At 41.1% G+C, this 19599-nt stretch overlaps 1 protein-coding gene across 2 annotated transcripts in view; it reads left to right on the top strand.

Moving 5' to 3' along the window:
• The window catches only part of wls (Wnt ligand secretion mediator), a 92264-nt gene that overhangs the window by 12383 nt on the left and 60282 nt on the right, over positions 1 to 19599 (top strand). For both annotated transcript variants that reach the window (XM_060830402.1, XM_060830403.1), the window contains exon 2: positions 11771 to 12046. In XM_060830402.1, coding sequence (XP_060686385.1) covers positions 11771 to 12046 — 276 coding nt within the window. The remainder of the gene's footprint in view (positions 1 to 11770; positions 12047 to 19599) is intronic.

Below are 19599 nucleotides of genomic sequence, written 5' to 3'. Positions count from 1 at the left end.
GTAATCTAATCAAAACTGTACACCATGCTCCATGTGCCGCTTCACCAGCCCTCACCAACACTCTGTAAAGTCCTAACAAAGCTTTGGAATTAAATTTCCTACAGTGTGGAAACAGGCCCATTGGCCCAACAAGTTCCACACCAACCCTCCAAAGAATATCCCACCCAAACCCATTCCTTTACATTTACCCCTGACCAATGCACCTAACTACACATCCCTAAACATTATGGGTAATTTAGCATGGTGAATTCACCTGACCTGCACATCTTTGGACTGTGGGAGGAAACCGAAGCCAAGCGGAGGAAATCCATACAGACATGGGGAGAATGTGCAAACACCACATCGGCAGTTGCCTGAGGCTGGGATCGAACCTGGGTCCCTGGCGCGGTGAGGCAGCAGTGCTAACCGCTGAGCCACTGTGCCGTCCAACTTTTCTAATTTCAAACTCCAGCCCTTGAAGTAATGGCCAAAGTTCCATTTGCCATTGTAATTACTTGCTGCACTTGCATCTTAAATTAGATTGGATTCCCTACAGTGTGGAAATAGGCCCTTTGGCCCAACAAGTCCATACCGACCCGCTGAAGAGTAACCAACCCACCCATTCCCCTACCCTATATTTACCCCTGGCTAATGCACCTAACACTATGGGCAATTTGCCAATTCACCAGCACATCCTTTGGATAGTGGGAGGAAACCAGAGGAAACCCACTCAGACAAGGGGAGAGTGCGCAAACTCCTTGCAGACAATCACCCGTGGTAGGAATCGAACCCGGGGGTCGCTGGTGCTGTGAGGCAGCAGTTCTTGCGTAAGAACAATCTGATCTCTCTCTAGTGCACTTTTTTTGGAGTCCCCTTTTAAAAATGCCTTCTGAATCTTCCTACCAAAGTGCAGGACCTCACACCTACATTAAAATCCATCTGCCAAGGTTTTTTCCACACTCAATCTGCTTATATTTCCTTGCAGATTACGTATGTCCTCATAACAACATGTCCACCCACATCTTTTTTGGATTCATTACAATCTTTCCTCTCCTTTAAATCATTGAGAAAGTACCAAATAATTGATGCTATAGGACTGACCCTTGTGACACTCTGTCAGTTATATTTGTCCAAACTGAAAATAATCACGTTCTCCAAATTTTGTCTTCTGTGCATTAACCAATCCTCAATCCATGTGAGTACGTTAACCCCAATATTGTGACCTTGTATCTTGTACAAGAACTTCGTATGTGTCAGCTTTAACAAATGTTTTCTGGAAATCCAAATATACTACATCTACCTGTTCCCCTGTATTGACTTGTTATATCTTTAAATAACTCTTAGTAAATTTGTCAAACACGATTTTGCTTGCACAAAACCATGTTGATGCTGTTTGATTGCATTTTAAGCTTTTCCCAATGTTCTGCTATTTCTTCTTTAATAAAGACATAAGGTAGGTTATTTGGCCTTTCGTTTCCTTGAAGAATGGCATTACATTAGTGATTCTCCAATCTGCTGGAATTTTCTCCGAATCCAATGAATTCTGGAATAGTTCAATAACAACAATCATCATGCCCTTCTAAAACATTTTCAGATTTATCCTTTGTCCTACAGTAAGGTAACTCTTCAGCAACCTGTAGACAAGTTCCATCCATGACTCCCTTCCCTTGCTATTCCTTATTTCCACTAAAATTGATTCCATATCATGATCTATTGCATTTATATCCCAACTCACCATCACACTGATGCCTTCCTTTGTTAATGAAATTACTCACCTTTTTTTTTGCCTATTCTTCTCGAATATTGAATATTGAGTTTCCTGTGTTGGTCACTTGCAACCCCATTTTTGACATAACTATCAAGTAATTGATTATATTTCTATTTGTGCCATCAACTCCCCCATCTAACATAAATGCATATAACATTTATAAATAGCTTTAAACTTTGACTTATATCATGATTACTTACTCTGATTTGTATTTATTTTGTATGCGTTCCTGTTACAGTTTGCTTATTATTTGCCTCCCCATTTCATTTACACCTGCTCTCTTGTTTCTTTTTGAATTTTATGAATTTTTTTTATCTGAACATCCCGTCCCTTGCCAAACTAACTAACATAAAGCTATATCTACACCCCTAGTTTATGACTAGCTAGGATACTGCTCTCAGCAGGGTCCAAATGAAACCCATCCCAATGGAACATGTCTTTTCCCCAGTACTCGTACCAGTATCGCATAAATCAGAATCTATTTCTCCCACATCAATCTTCTTGAGACAGACATTTACCTCTCTATTTACCCTGTGCCAATTTGCTTCCGGTTCAGGTAGTACTTCTGAAATCATTTCTTTCGTGGTTCTACTTTTTAAACGTAGCCTTTTTAATATTAATATATAATTTTCAATACTTAAAAGACTTTCTTAATTGCTCTGTTCCACTGTAATAATGTCTCTAATTTAAGCCACTTAGCCAATTAGTTACCTGATTTCCTTTGATGTAAGCAAATCTATGCAGGACTGATACACTTTATGGTAGGGTCCTGGGGGAGTGTTGCTGAACAGAGACCTTGCAGTGCAAATGCATAGTTCCTTGAAAGTGGGGGTGCAGGTAGATAGGGTAGGGAAAAAGGCATTTGGTATTCTTGCCTTTATTATTCATTAGTTGGGACATCATTTTGCAGCTGTATACGACATTATTAGATTAGATTTATGAGCTTCCCTACAGTACGGAAACAGGCCCTTCGGCCCAACAAGTCCACACTGACCCTCCAAACAGTAACCCACCCAGAGCCATTTCCCTCTGACTAATGCACCTAGCACTGTGGACAGTTTAGCATGGCCAATTCACCTGACCTGCACATATTTTGGAATGTGAGAGGAAACCAGAGCAACCCACGCAAACACTGGGAGAATGTGCAAACTCTGCACACAGTTGTCGAAGGCTGGAATTGAACTTGGGACCCTGGCACTGTGAGGCAGCAGTGCTAATCGCTGAGCCACCGTGCCACCCATAGTTAGGCCATTTTTGGAATACTGCATTCCATTCTAGTCTCTCTGCTATAGGAAGGATGTTGTGAAACTTGAAAGTATTCTGAAAAGATTTAAGAGTATGTTGCTGGTATTGAAGGGTTTGAGCTATAGGGAGAGGCCGAACAGCCTGGGGCTTTTTTTCCTGGAGCATCGAAGGCTCAAATGTGATGTCCTTGAGATGTATAAAATCATGAGGAGCATGGATCAAGAGAATAGCCAAGGTTTATCCTGCAGGGGAGGTGAGTCCAGAACTAGAGGACATAGATTTGAAGTGAGAGGAACAATATTTTCATTGCAGAGCGTGGTGCATGTGTACAATGAGCTGCCAGAGGAGGTGGCGGGGGCTGTTCCAATTACAACATTTAAAAGGTATCTGGATGGGTATATGAATGGGAAGGATTTTGAGGGAGGTAGGCCAAATGTTGGCAAATGGAACTAGATTAATTTACAATATCTGGTTGGCATGGATATGTTGGACTGATGGATCTGTTTCTGTGCTGTATAACGCTAACTCTGTCACTGTACGAAAATGTTACAATGTTTAAATGACATTTGGATAAGGTACATGAATAGGAAAGGTTTGGAGGGATGTAGACCAAGAACAAACAGGTGAGACTAGTTAATTTGGGATTATGGTCAATATGGGCTGCTTGGACCATCTGTTTCCATGCTGTATCACTCTGACAGGGTGAAACAAGTTGAAGGGGCTTTGTGCTGCTGGTTCTTAATCCACTACCACTGCTACTGCTACTGCTACTGCTACTCTCTTTATGAAGCTGCTATCTCTGCTTTTATGCTGATGCAGGAGCACAAGGGTCTCCTTTCTTCCTCTCTTGGGTGGTGTTGACTGTTTTCAGGTCCCCCACACTTGCACTTTTTGTTTAATGGCCCTTGATGATAAGTTCACCGTCTTTCATTATTATTTTGTGTTTGAAATAAGGTTTGGATTCTTGCTTTTTGGCTTAAAATGATCTATTGTCATTTAATATTGTCGATGGTTATATAGATCACTCCCAACTGCTTATTATCCCACGAGCTGTACAAATCAGTAATCCCATGTCTGAATGTCAGTTTGCACTGAGTTGATCTCAAATTACACACGCTGCACTGCTTAGAGTTTGGCCTTTGTCACAGTGATTTAGATAGTTGAAAGCTGCCACGTGATGTTTGCCAGAAATATGTGCACAGACATTGTAAAAAGCAGACAATAGTTTGGATACTGATTGGCCAGCACCTTTTTAGATTAGATTCCCTACAATGTGGAAACAGGCCCTTCGACCCAACCAGTCCATACCAATCCTCCAAAGAGTAACCCACCCAGACCCATTTCCCTTTGACTAATGCACCTAGCACTATGGGCAATTTAGCATGGCTAATTCACATGACCGTGGGAGGAAACCGGAGCACCCAGAGGAAACCCACGCAGAAATGGGGAGAATGTGCAAACTTCACACAGGCAGTTGCCTGAGGCTGGAATCAAACCTAGGACTCTGGTGCTGTGAGGCAGTAGTGCTCATCACAGAGCCACCATGCTGCCCCAGTATGTGAGTAAATGATCAGGCAGGCTGTTTGCTGTTGCAGAAATCACCAAATTTGAGGGTATTTCATTTTGAAGTCCTGGTTGGTTTTTCCCTTTGCTAGGACATTTTCACTTTGTTTGAAAAATAGATGTTTATCCTCCTTCAATCATTAACCTTAACAATAAAGATGGTTTTCTGAATGAACTTAGATTAGAGCGGTGCTGGAAAAGCAGATCAGGCAGCATCCGAGGAGCAGGAAAATCAAAGTTTCGGACAAAAACTCTTCATCAGGAAGGCCTCCTGACTTAACTTTTCAATTCATTGGTCCCATTTTAAAATTATTCCTGCAGAGGGAATATGGAAATTTTCCCTGGCTGGGTCATAGCATTACTTACACCAAAAGTAATCACTTAACCCTATCCAGTGACTGGTGGATCAAATGCTACATCATTGAATGATGTCTAGCTTCTTATTGGCAGGTGGTTGATTGGCCTACAGTACCTTGTCCAATCAATTGTAGAGGCCATAGTACCACCTTGATGCAAAGCAAATCTTAGCAGGGCTTATACACTTAATGGTAAGATACTAGGGAGTGTTGCTAAACAAAGAGACCTTGGAGTGCAGGTTCATAGCTCTTTGAAAGTGGAGTCGCAGGTAGATAGGATAGTGAAGAAGGCATTTGGTATGCTCTCCTTTATTGGTCAGAGTATTGAGTATGGGAGTTGGTCGGTCATGTTGCGGCTGTACAGGACATTGGTTAGGCCGCTGTTGGAATATTGCATGCAGTTCTGGTCTCCTTCCTATCTGAAAGATGTTGTGAAACTTGAAACGATTGAGAAAAGATTTACACGGATGTTGCCAGAGTTGGAGGATTTGAGCTATAGGGAGAGGCTGAATAGCCTGGGGCTGTTTTCCCTGGAGCGTCGGAGGCTGAGGGGTGACCTTATAGAGGTTTACAAAATTATGAGGGGCATGGATAGGATGAATAGACAAAGTCTTTTCCCTGGGGTCGGGGAGTCCAGAACTAGAGGGCATAGGTTCAGGGTAAGAGGGGAAAGATATAAAAGAGACCTAAGGGGCAACATTTTCACATAGAGGGTGATATGTGTATGGAATGAGCTGCCAGAGGAAGTGGTGGAAGCTGGTACAATTGCAACATTTAAAAGGCATTTGGATGGGTATATGAGTAGGAAAGATTTGGAGGGATATGGGCCAGGTGCTTGCGGGTGGGACTAGACTGGGTTGGGATATCTGGTCAGCTTGGACGGAAGGGTCTGTTCCATGCTGTACATCTCTATGACTCAATGACTCAATGATTGATCTGACATTTGCTATTCTGGCCGCTCCATTTAGCCACTGGATCATTGGAAGGAGCTACTGGCTTCTTTCAAAAACCATTAAACATTTAACTTCACAAGTTTTTGAAATGCGGCATTTCAATAGAACAAAGTTGTGGCACAGCACATGAGAACTTAGATCAAAACACTGTTCACCCAATAGTGTCACTCCAGCAGAATGATGCCTGAAAGTGATGTCTTTCACTGCAAAACCTACAATCCATCATCTATTAATAGCTTCTTCCAAAATGTATGAGGAATACATGGCACTGTTACTGCTGAAGTGTTCTTACTGAATACTAAATTATCATGTCTGTTCCTTTCCTGCAGCAAGTTAGTGAAATGGAGCAGAATCATGGTCTAATTTATCCCATAGTTATGTCCGTGGAGTTGTGAGATTAATTGAGTAGAAAGTCAGCTTGTGTTAAAGTTTAAACAGGTAAAGGGAGGGTAAGATATAAGGAGGTTATTTCTGTTGATGTACTGTTGATATTTTGCTATGGAATCATTAAAGAATACTTCTTTTAAAGCCTATGTTTGAAGATCCAATCCAATTCCCAAAAGTTTTCTTTTCAAAACTTTATGTTTCAAGTTTCAGCATTCAGAAAGGAACCAAGAAGATGATTGTGAAGAAAATGTTGTACAATGATGCTTACATAATTCTTTGAACTAATGCAAACTGTTAATTGGTGGTGTTTGTCACTGCAGTAGTGGGTGTGAGAAGATATTGTACTGAATTAAATGTACTGATGCAAATGTGAGACATTTTAACGTGATACAGCTGTAGTTTGAGTCATGGAATGGGGTTTATGTATCCACACTCTGTCTCTCTGTCTCTTTCACTCTCTCTCCATTTTATATTTACTAGATCTGTAGTGTTTATTTGGTTTCAAGTTCCTCTATATGTTATTGCCTCCACCCCAGCCCTGGGATCCCCAGCCCACAGTTCACCATTGCCAGCTATGCCCTAAACATCATAGATCCTGAACTCTGGAATCACCCCACCCCCTCCCCCCAGCCTCCCTACTACTTTCTCCTTTTTTAAAGCTACTTCTTTGACCAAATATTTGATCACCAAACATTTGTTGTTGTTGTTGTTGGTGTCAAACCTTGTCAATGTGCCTTGAGTTGTTTACTTATTAATTTGCATTAATATAGCACCATTTAATAGAAGTTTTGCAGACCCATAAGCACATTATTGAGCAAAATTACAAATGATGTATGCTGGTTAATGGTGTCGGTGATCATAGGAATCTGATTTGATGCATTGAGAACTTATACAAGGCCTATAACAAATTTAAAATTTTTTGGGTTAAATGTTATTTTCTAAAAATATTTTCATACCTTTTTAATTAAAACTGTGTAACAATTTTCTTCCTTTATTCTATATCCTTAATTTTGTGTTTTGGCTTTGCTGCTGAAAGGGTAAGTGCATATAATGTTTCTCATTTGCCGATAGCCAACTTGCAAGACCCAATTTAATGCAAGTCCTCCCAACAAGTCCACACCGACCCTCCGAGTATCCCACCAAAACCCAATCCTCTACGTTTACCCCTGACTAATACATCTAACCTACACATCACTGAATACTATGGACAATTTTAGTATGGTCAATTAAACCTAACCTGCTCATTTTTGGATTGTGCGAGCAAACCGGAGCAAACCCACACAGACATGGGGAGAATGTGCAAACTCCACACAGACAGTCACTCGAGGCTGGAATCAAATCTGGCTCCCTGACACTGTGAGGCAATAGTGCTAACCACTGAACCACCATGCTGCCATTGGCAGGTATGGGCAGGAAAGGGTAATTGAGCTGAGATCAAATCAGATATTGAATGATGGTGTAGGCTCAAGGGTAGAAGTGCGTACAATTTTGTTATTTAAGAAATGTTTAGACATGTACATGGATGGGATAGGTACAGAGTGATGTGGGTCAAATGCAGGCAAATGGGGCTAGTTTAAATTGTGCAGGTTGAGTGGAAGGACTTGTTTCCATGGTGGAGACCTCTATTACTCTGTAAGGGGCAAGATTGCCTACTCCTGCTCCGAGTTCTTATTTTCATTTATTCATTTTTCTCCTTAACTCCAAACCCTGCAATATCATTCTCTTTCACTTCAAACTGTTCACATAGTGTGGCATCATGGTAGATTCCCTGTCTCTGGGTTAGAAGCTCCTCAGGACTACTTGGCCTTGGAAAGTGTGTTTGTAATGTGGCCAGACATGTTGGTTGCCATCCTGTAAATTCTTCCAATATGCCTGATCGCAAATGAAAAAGTGGGAATGTCTCTGGTCTGCCATCTTTCAGAAGGCAAAAACAAATCATTTACCACAATGTGGACCTATCATGTGGAAATCCATGGGCTAAACCTCAGGAAACGGGAGAACAAACAGAGTGCACCTCATACTCTAGTCAGAACTGGGTTCCTACTTGTTGTTAGCACAGACTGAGGTTCTACCTATCCCTGGTGTTGTGAAAGATGAGTCTGACCTCTGTGCCGAGGAATGCTCCAAGTAGTTGCACATTCCATATCATCTGTCCTTCGTGGAAACATTTACAAAGAAAAACACCTTTGGCCACAGTCCATCAGGAAGTAGTCAGCATGTAACATCTTTGAGACCCCAGAGGAGAAGCAGACATTGGATCATGTTGAGTGGGTCCTGAAGTAGACTGTCAGTCGTTTGGCAGAATGCCTCAGCAACAGAACTTGCCCAGAAGCATGATGATGTCACTTGGCTGGTGGTGAGAAGAGCACTGCCTGTTAGGTCCTTCATGCACAGTCTCTGTGTCACACATCTCCCGCTGGAAAGTGCCTATGCAAAGAAGGTCTGGAGAGAAATGCTGTGGTTTTGTGGAGGGTCATCCAGAGCAGCTCCATGATGCTTAACTCTGTGCTATGTAGTCTGTCCTCCAGGACACCACCGAGACAAACATCGACTGTGCCTAGAGGACCATTAATTCAGTGAAAGAGGCTCTTCGGTCTGCCCGAAACTTGTCGGTCTTCCAGAACAAGGGACCGACCTCTGCCGGGCACATTCCAAACTCCAGGACTATGTGCTGAAGGACACTTTAAAGCTTGGGGCAGTTGCTACCAAGGCATATTGGGGAAAAACACCAATTGGGATCTTTCTGACAAAGTACAACAATAGACCAATCAGTTGTCTGACCCTTTGGGTGCCTCAAAATGAAGTTTCCTGCACAAGTAGAAAACACTTTTTTTTAAACAGCAGTAGTGAAGCCCTGAGAAGTGTCAAAATTCTAATGTTTTGGTTTATTTTTCTCTCTGGAGAGACTGTGCAGAACTGATTTTAAACATATGTATAGTTATAAGTACATATAACTATATGTACTTATAGATTTTTGTGAAAGTATATTTTTGGAAAAAACTTCACCTGGGCTTGCAAGCTGTATCATTGCACATTTCTTGGCACGGACCGTTTCCTCCCCTGAAATTAATTCTTCTTAGAATTAATGCCAAATGGGAAGGATCTCTATATACTTCAAATCCAATTAATTACTTTTAATGCAATCTTAAAACAGCCACCTGAACTGTGGTCTGAACAGCCCCAACTGGCAATACCGTAAATAATCGCAAATCCCCTCAGAGAACAGTGCTAAAGAGGAAAGGGGAGAGAGATTTAGGAAAGGAATTCACAATAGAGGAAGGCAAGGCACTTTTCCAAGGGGTTACATAAATGCAAATATTTATTGCTTACCCAGTAATCATCTTTTGTCTGCTTCTGCCTGCAGTGCAGTCATTTGTTGTACTGTTTCCATATCATTATTGCTGAGTGTGTGAGTGACTGAGGATGTTTCTGGCATCGCTATTAAATCCATTTGCACATTAGCAGATTCCCTTAGGGCAACTATTGTCTGTTCAGGAAATGTCCTCTTCAGTCATTGCAAGAGGAAATGAAGAGTATCAATCTTGTGAGAGACTATTGTCAATAGCCTGTGAAGGGCAGATGACCATATTCAGATGTTAATTGAGTGAAGTTTGCTTCAGGTTGAATACTATGGAGACCAGTTTTGAAAAGTTCTTTATTTCTCCTGTGTCTTTTTATGTGATATGAAATTGCTTCAGTAACATACTTGTGCAATAAACTTTCACACCATCTTCCTATGTATACTTTTGTATTTCTTTATTGATTGTGTTCCCACTTAAAAAGAAAGGTGTTAATCCAGAGTTCACATAATAAGAAATTGCAACACACGTGGTGACCAAAAGACCCATTATGTCTGTGTCCATGCTAGCTCTTAACTGGAACTATCGTTTAGTCCCATTTTGTTTGGGTTTTTATTTCTCTCTTTGTATACTTCTCCTTTCAAATATTTTATCTACCTGTAATCTCATTTTTGAAGGGCACAATGCAGTGACTGGAATTCTGAATTTAAAAATAGAAAGTGCTGGAAGTTTCTGTTCCTGGAAAGTGAATGTGGATGTTGAGGGATTGTTATTCCTGTAATTTGAGACATTGAAAAGCATTACTGCTTGTAGTTACAGAGAAAGATCTTGATTTAGGGGCAGGGGAGGGAGGTGCTGTGGTGGGAAAAGATACTACCTCAAAGCTTCAGTATTGATTGCTATGCCTTCACTGCAATGGCCCTAAATCTGGAATTCCTTTCCGAAGTTTTTCTATTTGTTTTCAATAAAAGTATGCAACCCAAATTGTTTGTTCTCATACCTTCTCATTAAGTATCATTTTGTTGATTGGTAATTTATTTATTGCTAGAAGACCAGTAAGCATTTTAGAATGGCAACCCTCCATCATTCTAACCCTGTTCCAGCTTTTTTAAATTGTTCGACATCTCTAGAACCACTTGCAGTGGTGATTTCCATATTCCAATAAAGTTGTCACACCAAAGGGAGACTCCCTCATTAGAGAGACAACTGGTGGTGGATTAACCTGAGAGTAGCTATACTTTGGGCAAGGGGTAAGGTTAAGGAGGTGAGTTCTTCATCTCCGCCAGTATCAGAGTTGAACCCACACTGCAATCCAGCCGTTTAACAAACCAACCTGTGTGGGGAACAGAGTGGAGCAGCAGGAGCAACATTTTCTCAAGTAGCCCTATCCATTCTCCTTATGGATAATCCCATCTGTATGGCTTCTTGTTACTGTTTCACCTTTTAGTGCAAACCTTATGGTTTCAGAAAATTTCAGTATTTTTCCATTTTGCTCATGACTAAGTCATTCTGGCAAATGAAAACCATAAGCATTTATATACGTATTACTAAGTATGCCACAATGGGGAGAATGCAGTAGGATGGCACTAGACACAATGCTTATTTCAAGGGAGAATTGCCACATACACGGGCTGCGCTTCTGTAATTTTGCTTTCTCTAAGTCTCTACATGTCAATCAAGTAAGGACAGAATGTGATGGGACTGCTGAAAAGCTAATTTTCATTCATGGACTGTGTTCTCAATTTAAAGCATCAATAATCAACCATATTCAGAACTTGTAGTTTAGTGTTTGGGTTTAAAATTTACAGTTTCTAAGCAGTTAAATGTAGATTGGGAGGTTTGGTTTCTAGTCAATTGGCCGTTTATTTGGAGCTGCATTTCTAATACTACGATTCATCTGAACAATCTTTCTGATTTTGATGATAGAGAGAAATGGGAGCTCAGCTGAGGAAACAGCACTTCTTTGAGAGCCAATTAAGTTTTTATCACTCCCAGTGTAGTGGGAGTTGACTGAAAATTGAATGGTAGTTGCAAATCTAATTGATATCTAGTCTTCATACAGCACTTAGAGGAGCCATTTAAGTGAACTGTGGCAGAGATTATTAGAGTCTGCGACTAGCTGAATTCAGAAACCAGCTGTTGAGAACATTTGACAAAGAGGGAAGCTAATCCATATAAAACTGCAACTTTTCTAACATGTTTCTGTTTTTTGTTTTTCAGCTCCAAGTCCAACTTCAGGAATTTCATACCTTGCAACAAAATGTGTGGATGTAAAGAAGCATCATCAAAAATCAAAGTGGTTCATGCCGTGGGGTCCCAACCAGTGTGAAAAGAAAATCCAGAAGTTTTCTGAAGCTATGCAACAACAGATTGGAGCCAATGATATCGTGTTTGCAATCCATGTTCCTCACCAAAGTCTTGAGATGAGTTCCTGGTTTCAGTTTCTGCTGGTTGTTCTGCAGTTTGAGATCGAATTTCAAATCGGCAATGAGATTAGTAAGTGTTGGTATGAGGAAAGAGAGACATTTGCGTTATGAAAATTGGTTCATTTTATTATTGAGTTGGAAGGGATAGATATAACAAGAATTTTTATTTGTATAGCACATTAGTGCTTTGCAAGTTCTGAAGTGCTTCACAGAGCACTATGAATAAAAATATGATTTTCTCTTGGGGAGGAATGAAACAAGCTGCAATGGAGCTTAAGTGGGGTATTGGAGAAGAAGAGAAGAAAGCTGAAAATGTGTTGCTGGAAAAGTACATCAGGTCAGGCAGCATCCAAGGAGCAGGAGAATTGACGTTTCGGGCATGAGCCCTGCTTCAGGAATGAGGAGGAATCCTTCTTCAGGAATCAGGAGTTTCCTCATTCCTGAAGAATGGCTCATACCCGAAACGTTGATTCTCCTGCTCCTTGGATGCTGCCTGACCTGCTGCGCTTTTCCAGCAATACATTTTCAGCTCTGATCTCCGGCATCTGCAGTCCCCACTTTCTCCTGTTGAAGAAGAGGATGGAAAGACTAAGGGAAGCAATTTCACATCTCGGAGTTTCAAAAGCTGAAAGAATAGCCATGAAAGGTGTAACCAATTTATAATCAAATGCTAATGAGATCAGAATTAGCGGAGAGCAAAGAACTCTGAGGATTTTGGAACTAGAGGAGATTGCAGAAATGGGAAGCGGGGAGGCCATGTAGAATTTTGAATTAGAGGATAAGACATTGTAATAATGGAGCATTTCTTCATGTAGTGGAAGCCACTGTACGTCAGCAAGTATGGGGTTGATGGGTAAACAGCATTTAGTATGAGTTAGGACACAGGTTGGCTGGCCAAGTTGTATTAGCATACAAAAGTCTGTAGGTAACAAAGGTATGCTTGAGCGTTTAGCAGCTGAAAAAACTGGAGTAGCAATGGGGAGTGGTGTGTTCTGGAGTTGGGAGTTAGCTATCAGTCAGTGATATTGCTAATATGTGGTTGCGCGCTCATCTTGGGATCCAGAATAATGCAGAACAAGTTTGTTTTCCACAAAGGGGAGAATTTTGTTTCATGTGGACTTCTGTGGTTTGATTCAGAGTTATACCCTGTGATATTGTCAAGTCAAAAGCACTGGAGATTTGCTGTATGGGTTCTGAAAGTACAGGAAAATACATATTTTACAAATAAAATACTGTGGTGTTGAATGCGTAAACCACACAATGTCAGGAATATTCAGTTAGTTCAGCAACATTCGTGGACAGAAAACTAGTCAGTGTTTCAGGTCAGTGACCTTTCATCATTGAAGCTGAATTTGACCAGGGACATTTATACAACCATCAGCTTCAATAGCCTGGTTTGCAGGAGAAAGAGTACAGCAAGAGCAGATTGGGTTCTGGCTCCTGATCACTTTCCAGTGATTTGTTTGCATTGGAGTCTGATCTTAAACAGCTTGTTATTCTTGTTTTCAAGGCTCAACATTTGGTCTCTTGGGTTGCGATATTATAGAACTATTAAAACCTTTTACTGTTATAAGTTGATTCCATGAGATGGGGAGATAAATGGGGGAGGGGGGAATTAAACCTGTTTGCACAGTAATTGTAACACTTCGTAGCTGATCAGTAGAGTCAGCTCAGGCTAAATTTCAAATCTAGGAATTTCTTAGTTTTCATTGCCCTCCAGTGTAGGGACAGGAAATTGAGAAGAAGTCTTTTATTTATTTGGGTACAGACTAAAATTCTTGACAATAATCTGAATGTACATGCACGTTATTTTCCACTAGCTAAGGATAGCCCAGAATAACCTGGAAAATATTATTACTTTTCATTTTGATTTTCTTCTTATCCAATGTCTGTATTTTTATCTACTGATCTATTAGGACAGTTCTCTTATCTTTAATCTGGTTTCCCTTTCTGGATGTGACTTTTTATTTGACTTTGTAGCATCCAAGCATTAGGTTCTAGAGCACTGTTCTGTGGGAGTCCAAGTGTCCAATTTGTCAGAGTATAATCTTCTTCACCTGGCATAACGAAAGTGTTCCAATCAGGAATGAATCTCACAAATGGTTGAAAGTAGATCCCAATCTATGTTTGTACATGTGTGTTCCCTGCAACAGTCTAGAATGAATTGGAGCCATAGAGAGTAGGATGATCCCAGTGTGTGCTTTTAGAGTCACAGAAATGTACAGCATGGACACAGACCCTTCGATCCAATCTGTCCATGCCGACCAGATATCCCAACCCAATCTAGTCCCACCTGACAGCACCCAGCACATATCCTTCCAAACCATTCCTATTCATATACCCATCCAAATGCCTTTTAAATGTTGCAATTGTACCAGCCTCCACCACATCCTCTGGCAGCTCATTCCATATATGTACTACTCTCTGCGTGAAAAGATTGCTCCTTAGGTCTCTTTTACATCTTTCCTGTCCCACCCTGAACCTATGCCCTCCAGTTCTGGTCTCCCTGACCCCAGGGAAAAGACTTCGTCTATTTATTCTAAACATGCCCCTCATGATTTTGTAAACCTCCATAAGGACACCCCTCAACCTCCGAAGCTCCAGGGAAAACAGACCCAACATGTTCAGCCTCTCCCTATATCTCAAATCCTCCAACCCTGGCAACATCATTGTAAATCTTTTTTGAACCCTTTCAAGTTTCGCAACATCTTTCCGATAGGAAGGAGACCAGAATTGCACGCAATCTTCTAACAGTGGCCTAACCAATGTCCTGTACAGCTGCAACATGATCTCCCAACTCCTGTTCTCAATACTCTGATCAATAAAGGAGAGCATACCAAGTGCCTTCTTCACTATCCTATCTACCTGTGACTCCATTTTCAAGGAGCTGTGAACCTGCACTCCAAGGTCTCTTTGTTCAGAAACACTCCCTAGGACCTTACCATTAAGTGTACAAGTCCTGCTAAGATTGCTTTCCCAAAATGCAGCACCTCGCATTTATCTGAAATAAACTCCATCTGCCACTTCTCAGTCCATTGGCCCATCTGGTCCAGATCCTGTTGTAGTCTGAGATAACCTTCTTCGCTGTCCACTACACCTCCTTTGGGCAGCACGGTGGCACAATGATTAGCACTGCTGCCTCACAGTGCCCGAGACCCAGGTTGAATTCCCGCCTCAGGCAACTGTCTTGTGGAGTTTGCACATTCTCCCTGTGTCTGCATGGGTTTGCTCCAGTTTCCTCCCACAGTCCCACAGTCCAAAAATGTGCAGGTTAGGTGAATTGTCCATGCTAAATTGCCCGTAGTGCTAGATGTAGGGGAATGGGTCTGGGTGGGTTGCTCTTCGGAAGGTCAGTGTGAGCTTGTTGGGCCGAAGGGCCTGTTACCACACTGTAAGTAATCTAATCAAACCTCCAATTTTGGTGTCATCTGGTCAAGATCCTGTTGTAATCTGAGGCAACCCTCTTCACCGTCCACTACACCTCCAATTTTGGTGTCATCTGCAAACTTACTAACTGTACCTCTTATGCTCGCATCCAAATCATTTATGTCAATGGCAAAAAGTAGAGGACCCAGCACCGATTCTTGTGGCCCTCAACTGTTCACAGGCCTCCTGTCTGAAAAACAAGCCTCCGCCACCACCCTCTGTCTTCTACCTTTGAGCCAGTTCTGTATCCAAATGACCAGTTCTCCCTGTATTCCGTGAGGTCTAACCTTGCTATGGGAAACCTTGTTGAATGCCTTACTGAAGTCCATATAGATCACATCTACTGCTTTGCCCTCATCAATCCTGTATGTTACTACTTCAAAAAACTTTATCAAGTTTGTGAGACATGATTTCCCACGCACAAAGCCATGTTGACTATCCCTAATCAGTCCTTGCCTTTCCAAATACATGCACATCCTATCTGTCAGGATTCCCTCCAACAACTTGTCCACCACCAAGGTCAGGCTCACTGGTCTATAGATCCCTGGCTTGTCCTTACCACCCTTCTTAAACAGTGGCACCATGTTAGCCAACCTCCAGTCTTCCCACACCTCACCTGTGACTATCGATGATACAAATATCTCAGCAAGAGGCCCAGCAATCACTTCTCTAGCTTCCCACAGAGATCTTGGGTACACCTGATCAGGTCCTGGGGATTTATCCACCTTTACCTGTTTCAAGACATCCAGCACTTCCTCCTCTGTAATCTGGACATTTTGCAAGATGTCACCATCTATTTCCCTACAGTCTATATCTTCCATGACCTTTTCCACAGAAAATTCTGATGCAAAATACTCGTTTAATATCTCCATTTTCTGTGGCTCCACACAAAGGCTGCCCTGCTGATCTTTGAGGGGCCCTTTTCACTCCCTAGTTACCCTTTTGCCCTTAATGTATTTGTAAAAACCCTTTGGATTCTCCTTAGTTCTATCTGCCAAAGCTATCTCATGTCCCCTTTTTGCCCTCCTGATTTCCCTCTTAAGTATACGTCTACTGCCTTTATGTTCTTCTAAGGATTCACTCGATCTATCCTGTCTATACCTGACATATGCTTCCTTTGTTTTTGTAACCAAACTCTCAAGTTCTTTAGTCATCCAGCATTCCCTATACCTACCAGCTTTTCCTTTTATCCTAACAGGAATATACTTACTTTGGCTTCTCATTATCTCATTCCTGAAGGCTTCCAATTTTCCAGCCGTCCCTTTACCTGCGAACATCTGCCCCCAATCAGCTTTTGAAAGTTCTTGCCTAATACCGTCAAAATTGGCCTTTCTCCAATTTAGAACTTCAACTTTTAGATCTGCACTATCCTTTTCTATCATTATTTTAAATCTAATAGAATTATGGTCGCCTGCTCCAAAGTGGCACCTTAGTCACCTGCCCTGCCTTATTTCCCAAGAGTAGGTCAAGCTTTGCACCTTCTCTAGTAGGTACATCCACATACTGAATCAGAAAATTGACTTGTACACACATAATAAATTCCTCTCCATCTAAATCCTTAACACTATGGCAGTGCCAGTCGATGTTTGGAAAGTTAAAATCCCCTACCATAACTACCCTATTATTCTTACAGATAGCTGAGATTTTGGAAGAACTGATATTGAAAAATGCACTCCTATTTCCATCACAGTGTTTCCTGTTAGAGTGCTGGGCATTTTTGACATCACCCAAGGAAAGTATCCACCCTGCAGGAAATAGCTAGCCAGCACCAATTGGAAAGGCTTTACCTAAATAATGGGAATTTATATAAGTTGCAAGAAAACTTTTTATGGCTAATCATAAGGGTGGGAGGAAGATCGAGCCTTATATTTGACTAAGTTGTCCTGAAAGACTTTGCAAAATCCTTGAGCAGGCCGTCGGATCAAGAGCTTAGTTTGCATGTGTCTTGATAGATCAGGAAGATAATTGATAAGAGTTAGCAAAAACTGCCAATAGCAGTCATATCCCCTGTGGCTGAAATGAAGCTTATTCACACAATCGGGACGAAATAAATACTCTACTTCAACAACATTTGGCAGCTCTCCAGCAATAACACAGCTGTTGAAGTGGATTAGTTGTCAGGGGTGACAGACATGGTGGAGTGACAGAATGTTAGATTGGCAAGTACTCCAGGCCTTGAGGAGAACTCACACTAATCTGGCGCTTGACCACAAAAAGTTTTCTGTTCTGTTCTTGGACAAAGAAAAGCTTCACAAAAAAGATTTTATGTTCCAACATTTGGAGTGTTTCTAAACTATTATTGAATTTTTGTTGTGCATTAGACAGTCTAAGCTTCTACATTTTAATAGAGAAGGGAGGAGAAGTTTATGTGAAATGAACTTGTTGCTGGGCTGAAAAATCCACAAAACACTTCTTTCTTTCCCAAGTTGCACTATATTCTGGGATCAAGAAAATAGTCACTCGTTTCTGTGACCCACTGCTCATGATTGCACATGCACATTCCAGAACATGTAGTTCAAGTGTAAACACAAACTCAGAGTGCTCATTATATATTTTTGTGGAAATCTCGATTCATTTATTTGCTCCCTTCAGTTGCTGTAAACTAATTCAGCTAAATCAGCATGAGCTGAGAATTTAATCTGGATCGGTGTGGGGATCCCCAAAACTAGGCAGTGTATTTGCTCTTTAAACCATTTGAGAATCTTCATAATCCCTCCCAAACCACTGCTGCAATAACCTTTGTTACTTACCACTTTGGTGAATTTCCAGCTGCTGGTTGGCATATTGACAAAAGTTACATGTCTGATACTTTAAAATATTTTAAAATCATGTGTGTGTGTGTCTGCTGTAGAAAAAGCAGATATTTAAAGTGTGTCTGTATAGTGCCCACCACTGTCTAATATTTGTTGCTGTTCAATGGCTCTCAACTGGCTATTAGGAAAGGAAACCTGTGCTTGCACAATGAATCACTTCAGGATAGGCATGAAAAGTTTTAAAAATTTTCAAACAAGTGATATATTTGTATTACTGATAACAGTCTATATATGGATAACAAAGATTGTTCAATCTAAAAGCAGAAAATGACCAGTGTGTTTCACTAGTCAATCTCTGTAATATGATCTGTATCGTTATAGTATGTTGACGATATTAACTGACCTTGTATCACTGACTTTCCTGTGGTATTTCTTCTCACTTATTCTTGTGTCTCATTACTCAACACTCATCCTGATTATAATGTCAGCAAGAATTCTCGGGCTAATTTACAAGTTGCAGACCTTTTCTTATAAAAGAAAAGCCTTTTGTTTTTTCTTTTCAAATGATAAGCACCAGCGCAGACATGCTGGATTGACTGGAGGCTACCTATGTTATAAGCTTCTACAAACAGAATGATATTCTGTGTTGCAAATTTTCTTTTTGTTTTGTCCATACCAAGTCTCTGAAATAACTTTTTTCTTTCTATAGCACTACAATTTTTTCCTTTTTCAAGTTTGATTTTGAGATAAACATTTTTTTTAAATAAGCTGCTGACCAGATTAATGTGGTGTAACAGGTGAATGCAACATCTCAGGAACTCCCTCCAATTGACCATGTTCCATATGAGAGCAGATTGATTATTTGACTCAATGTCTTCACACAATCCGTAGGAAGAGATAGAACATAGAAAAGTACAGCACAGAACAGGCCCTTAGTCCCATGATGTTGTGCTGAGATTTAATCCTAATATAAAATATAATAACTTAACCTACGCACCCCTCAACTCAGTGCTATCCATGTGCATGTTCAGCAGTCTCTTAATTGTCCCCAATGACTTCACTTCCACCACCTCATCTGGCAATACATTCCATGCTTTCACAACTCTCTGCGTAAAGAACCTACCTCTGATGTCTCATTTATGCCTTCCTCCTAATATCTTCAAACTATGACTTCTCGTACCAGTCAATCCTGCCCTGGGGAAAAGTCTCTGGCTATTGACTCTATTTTGTACACCTCGATCAGGTCCCCTCTCTTCCTCCTTCGCTCCAGAGAGAAAAGTCTGAGCTTATTCAACCTTTCTTCATATGGCAAGCCCTCCAGTCCAGGCAGCATCCTGGTAAACCTTCTTTGCACCCTCTTCAAAGCCTCTGTATTTTTCCTATAGTAAGGCAACCAGAACTGGACACAATATTCCAAGTGTGGTCTCACCAGGGACTTGTAGAG

This window comes from Hemiscyllium ocellatum, chromosome 9, assembly GCF_020745735.1.
Source record: "Hemiscyllium ocellatum isolate sHemOce1 chromosome 9, sHemOce1.pat.X.cur, whole genome shotgun sequence".
Lineage (NCBI taxonomy): Eukaryota > Metazoa > Chordata > Chondrichthyes > Orectolobiformes > Hemiscylliidae > Hemiscyllium > Hemiscyllium ocellatum.
This window is presented reverse-complemented; position numbering and strand designations above follow the sequence as displayed.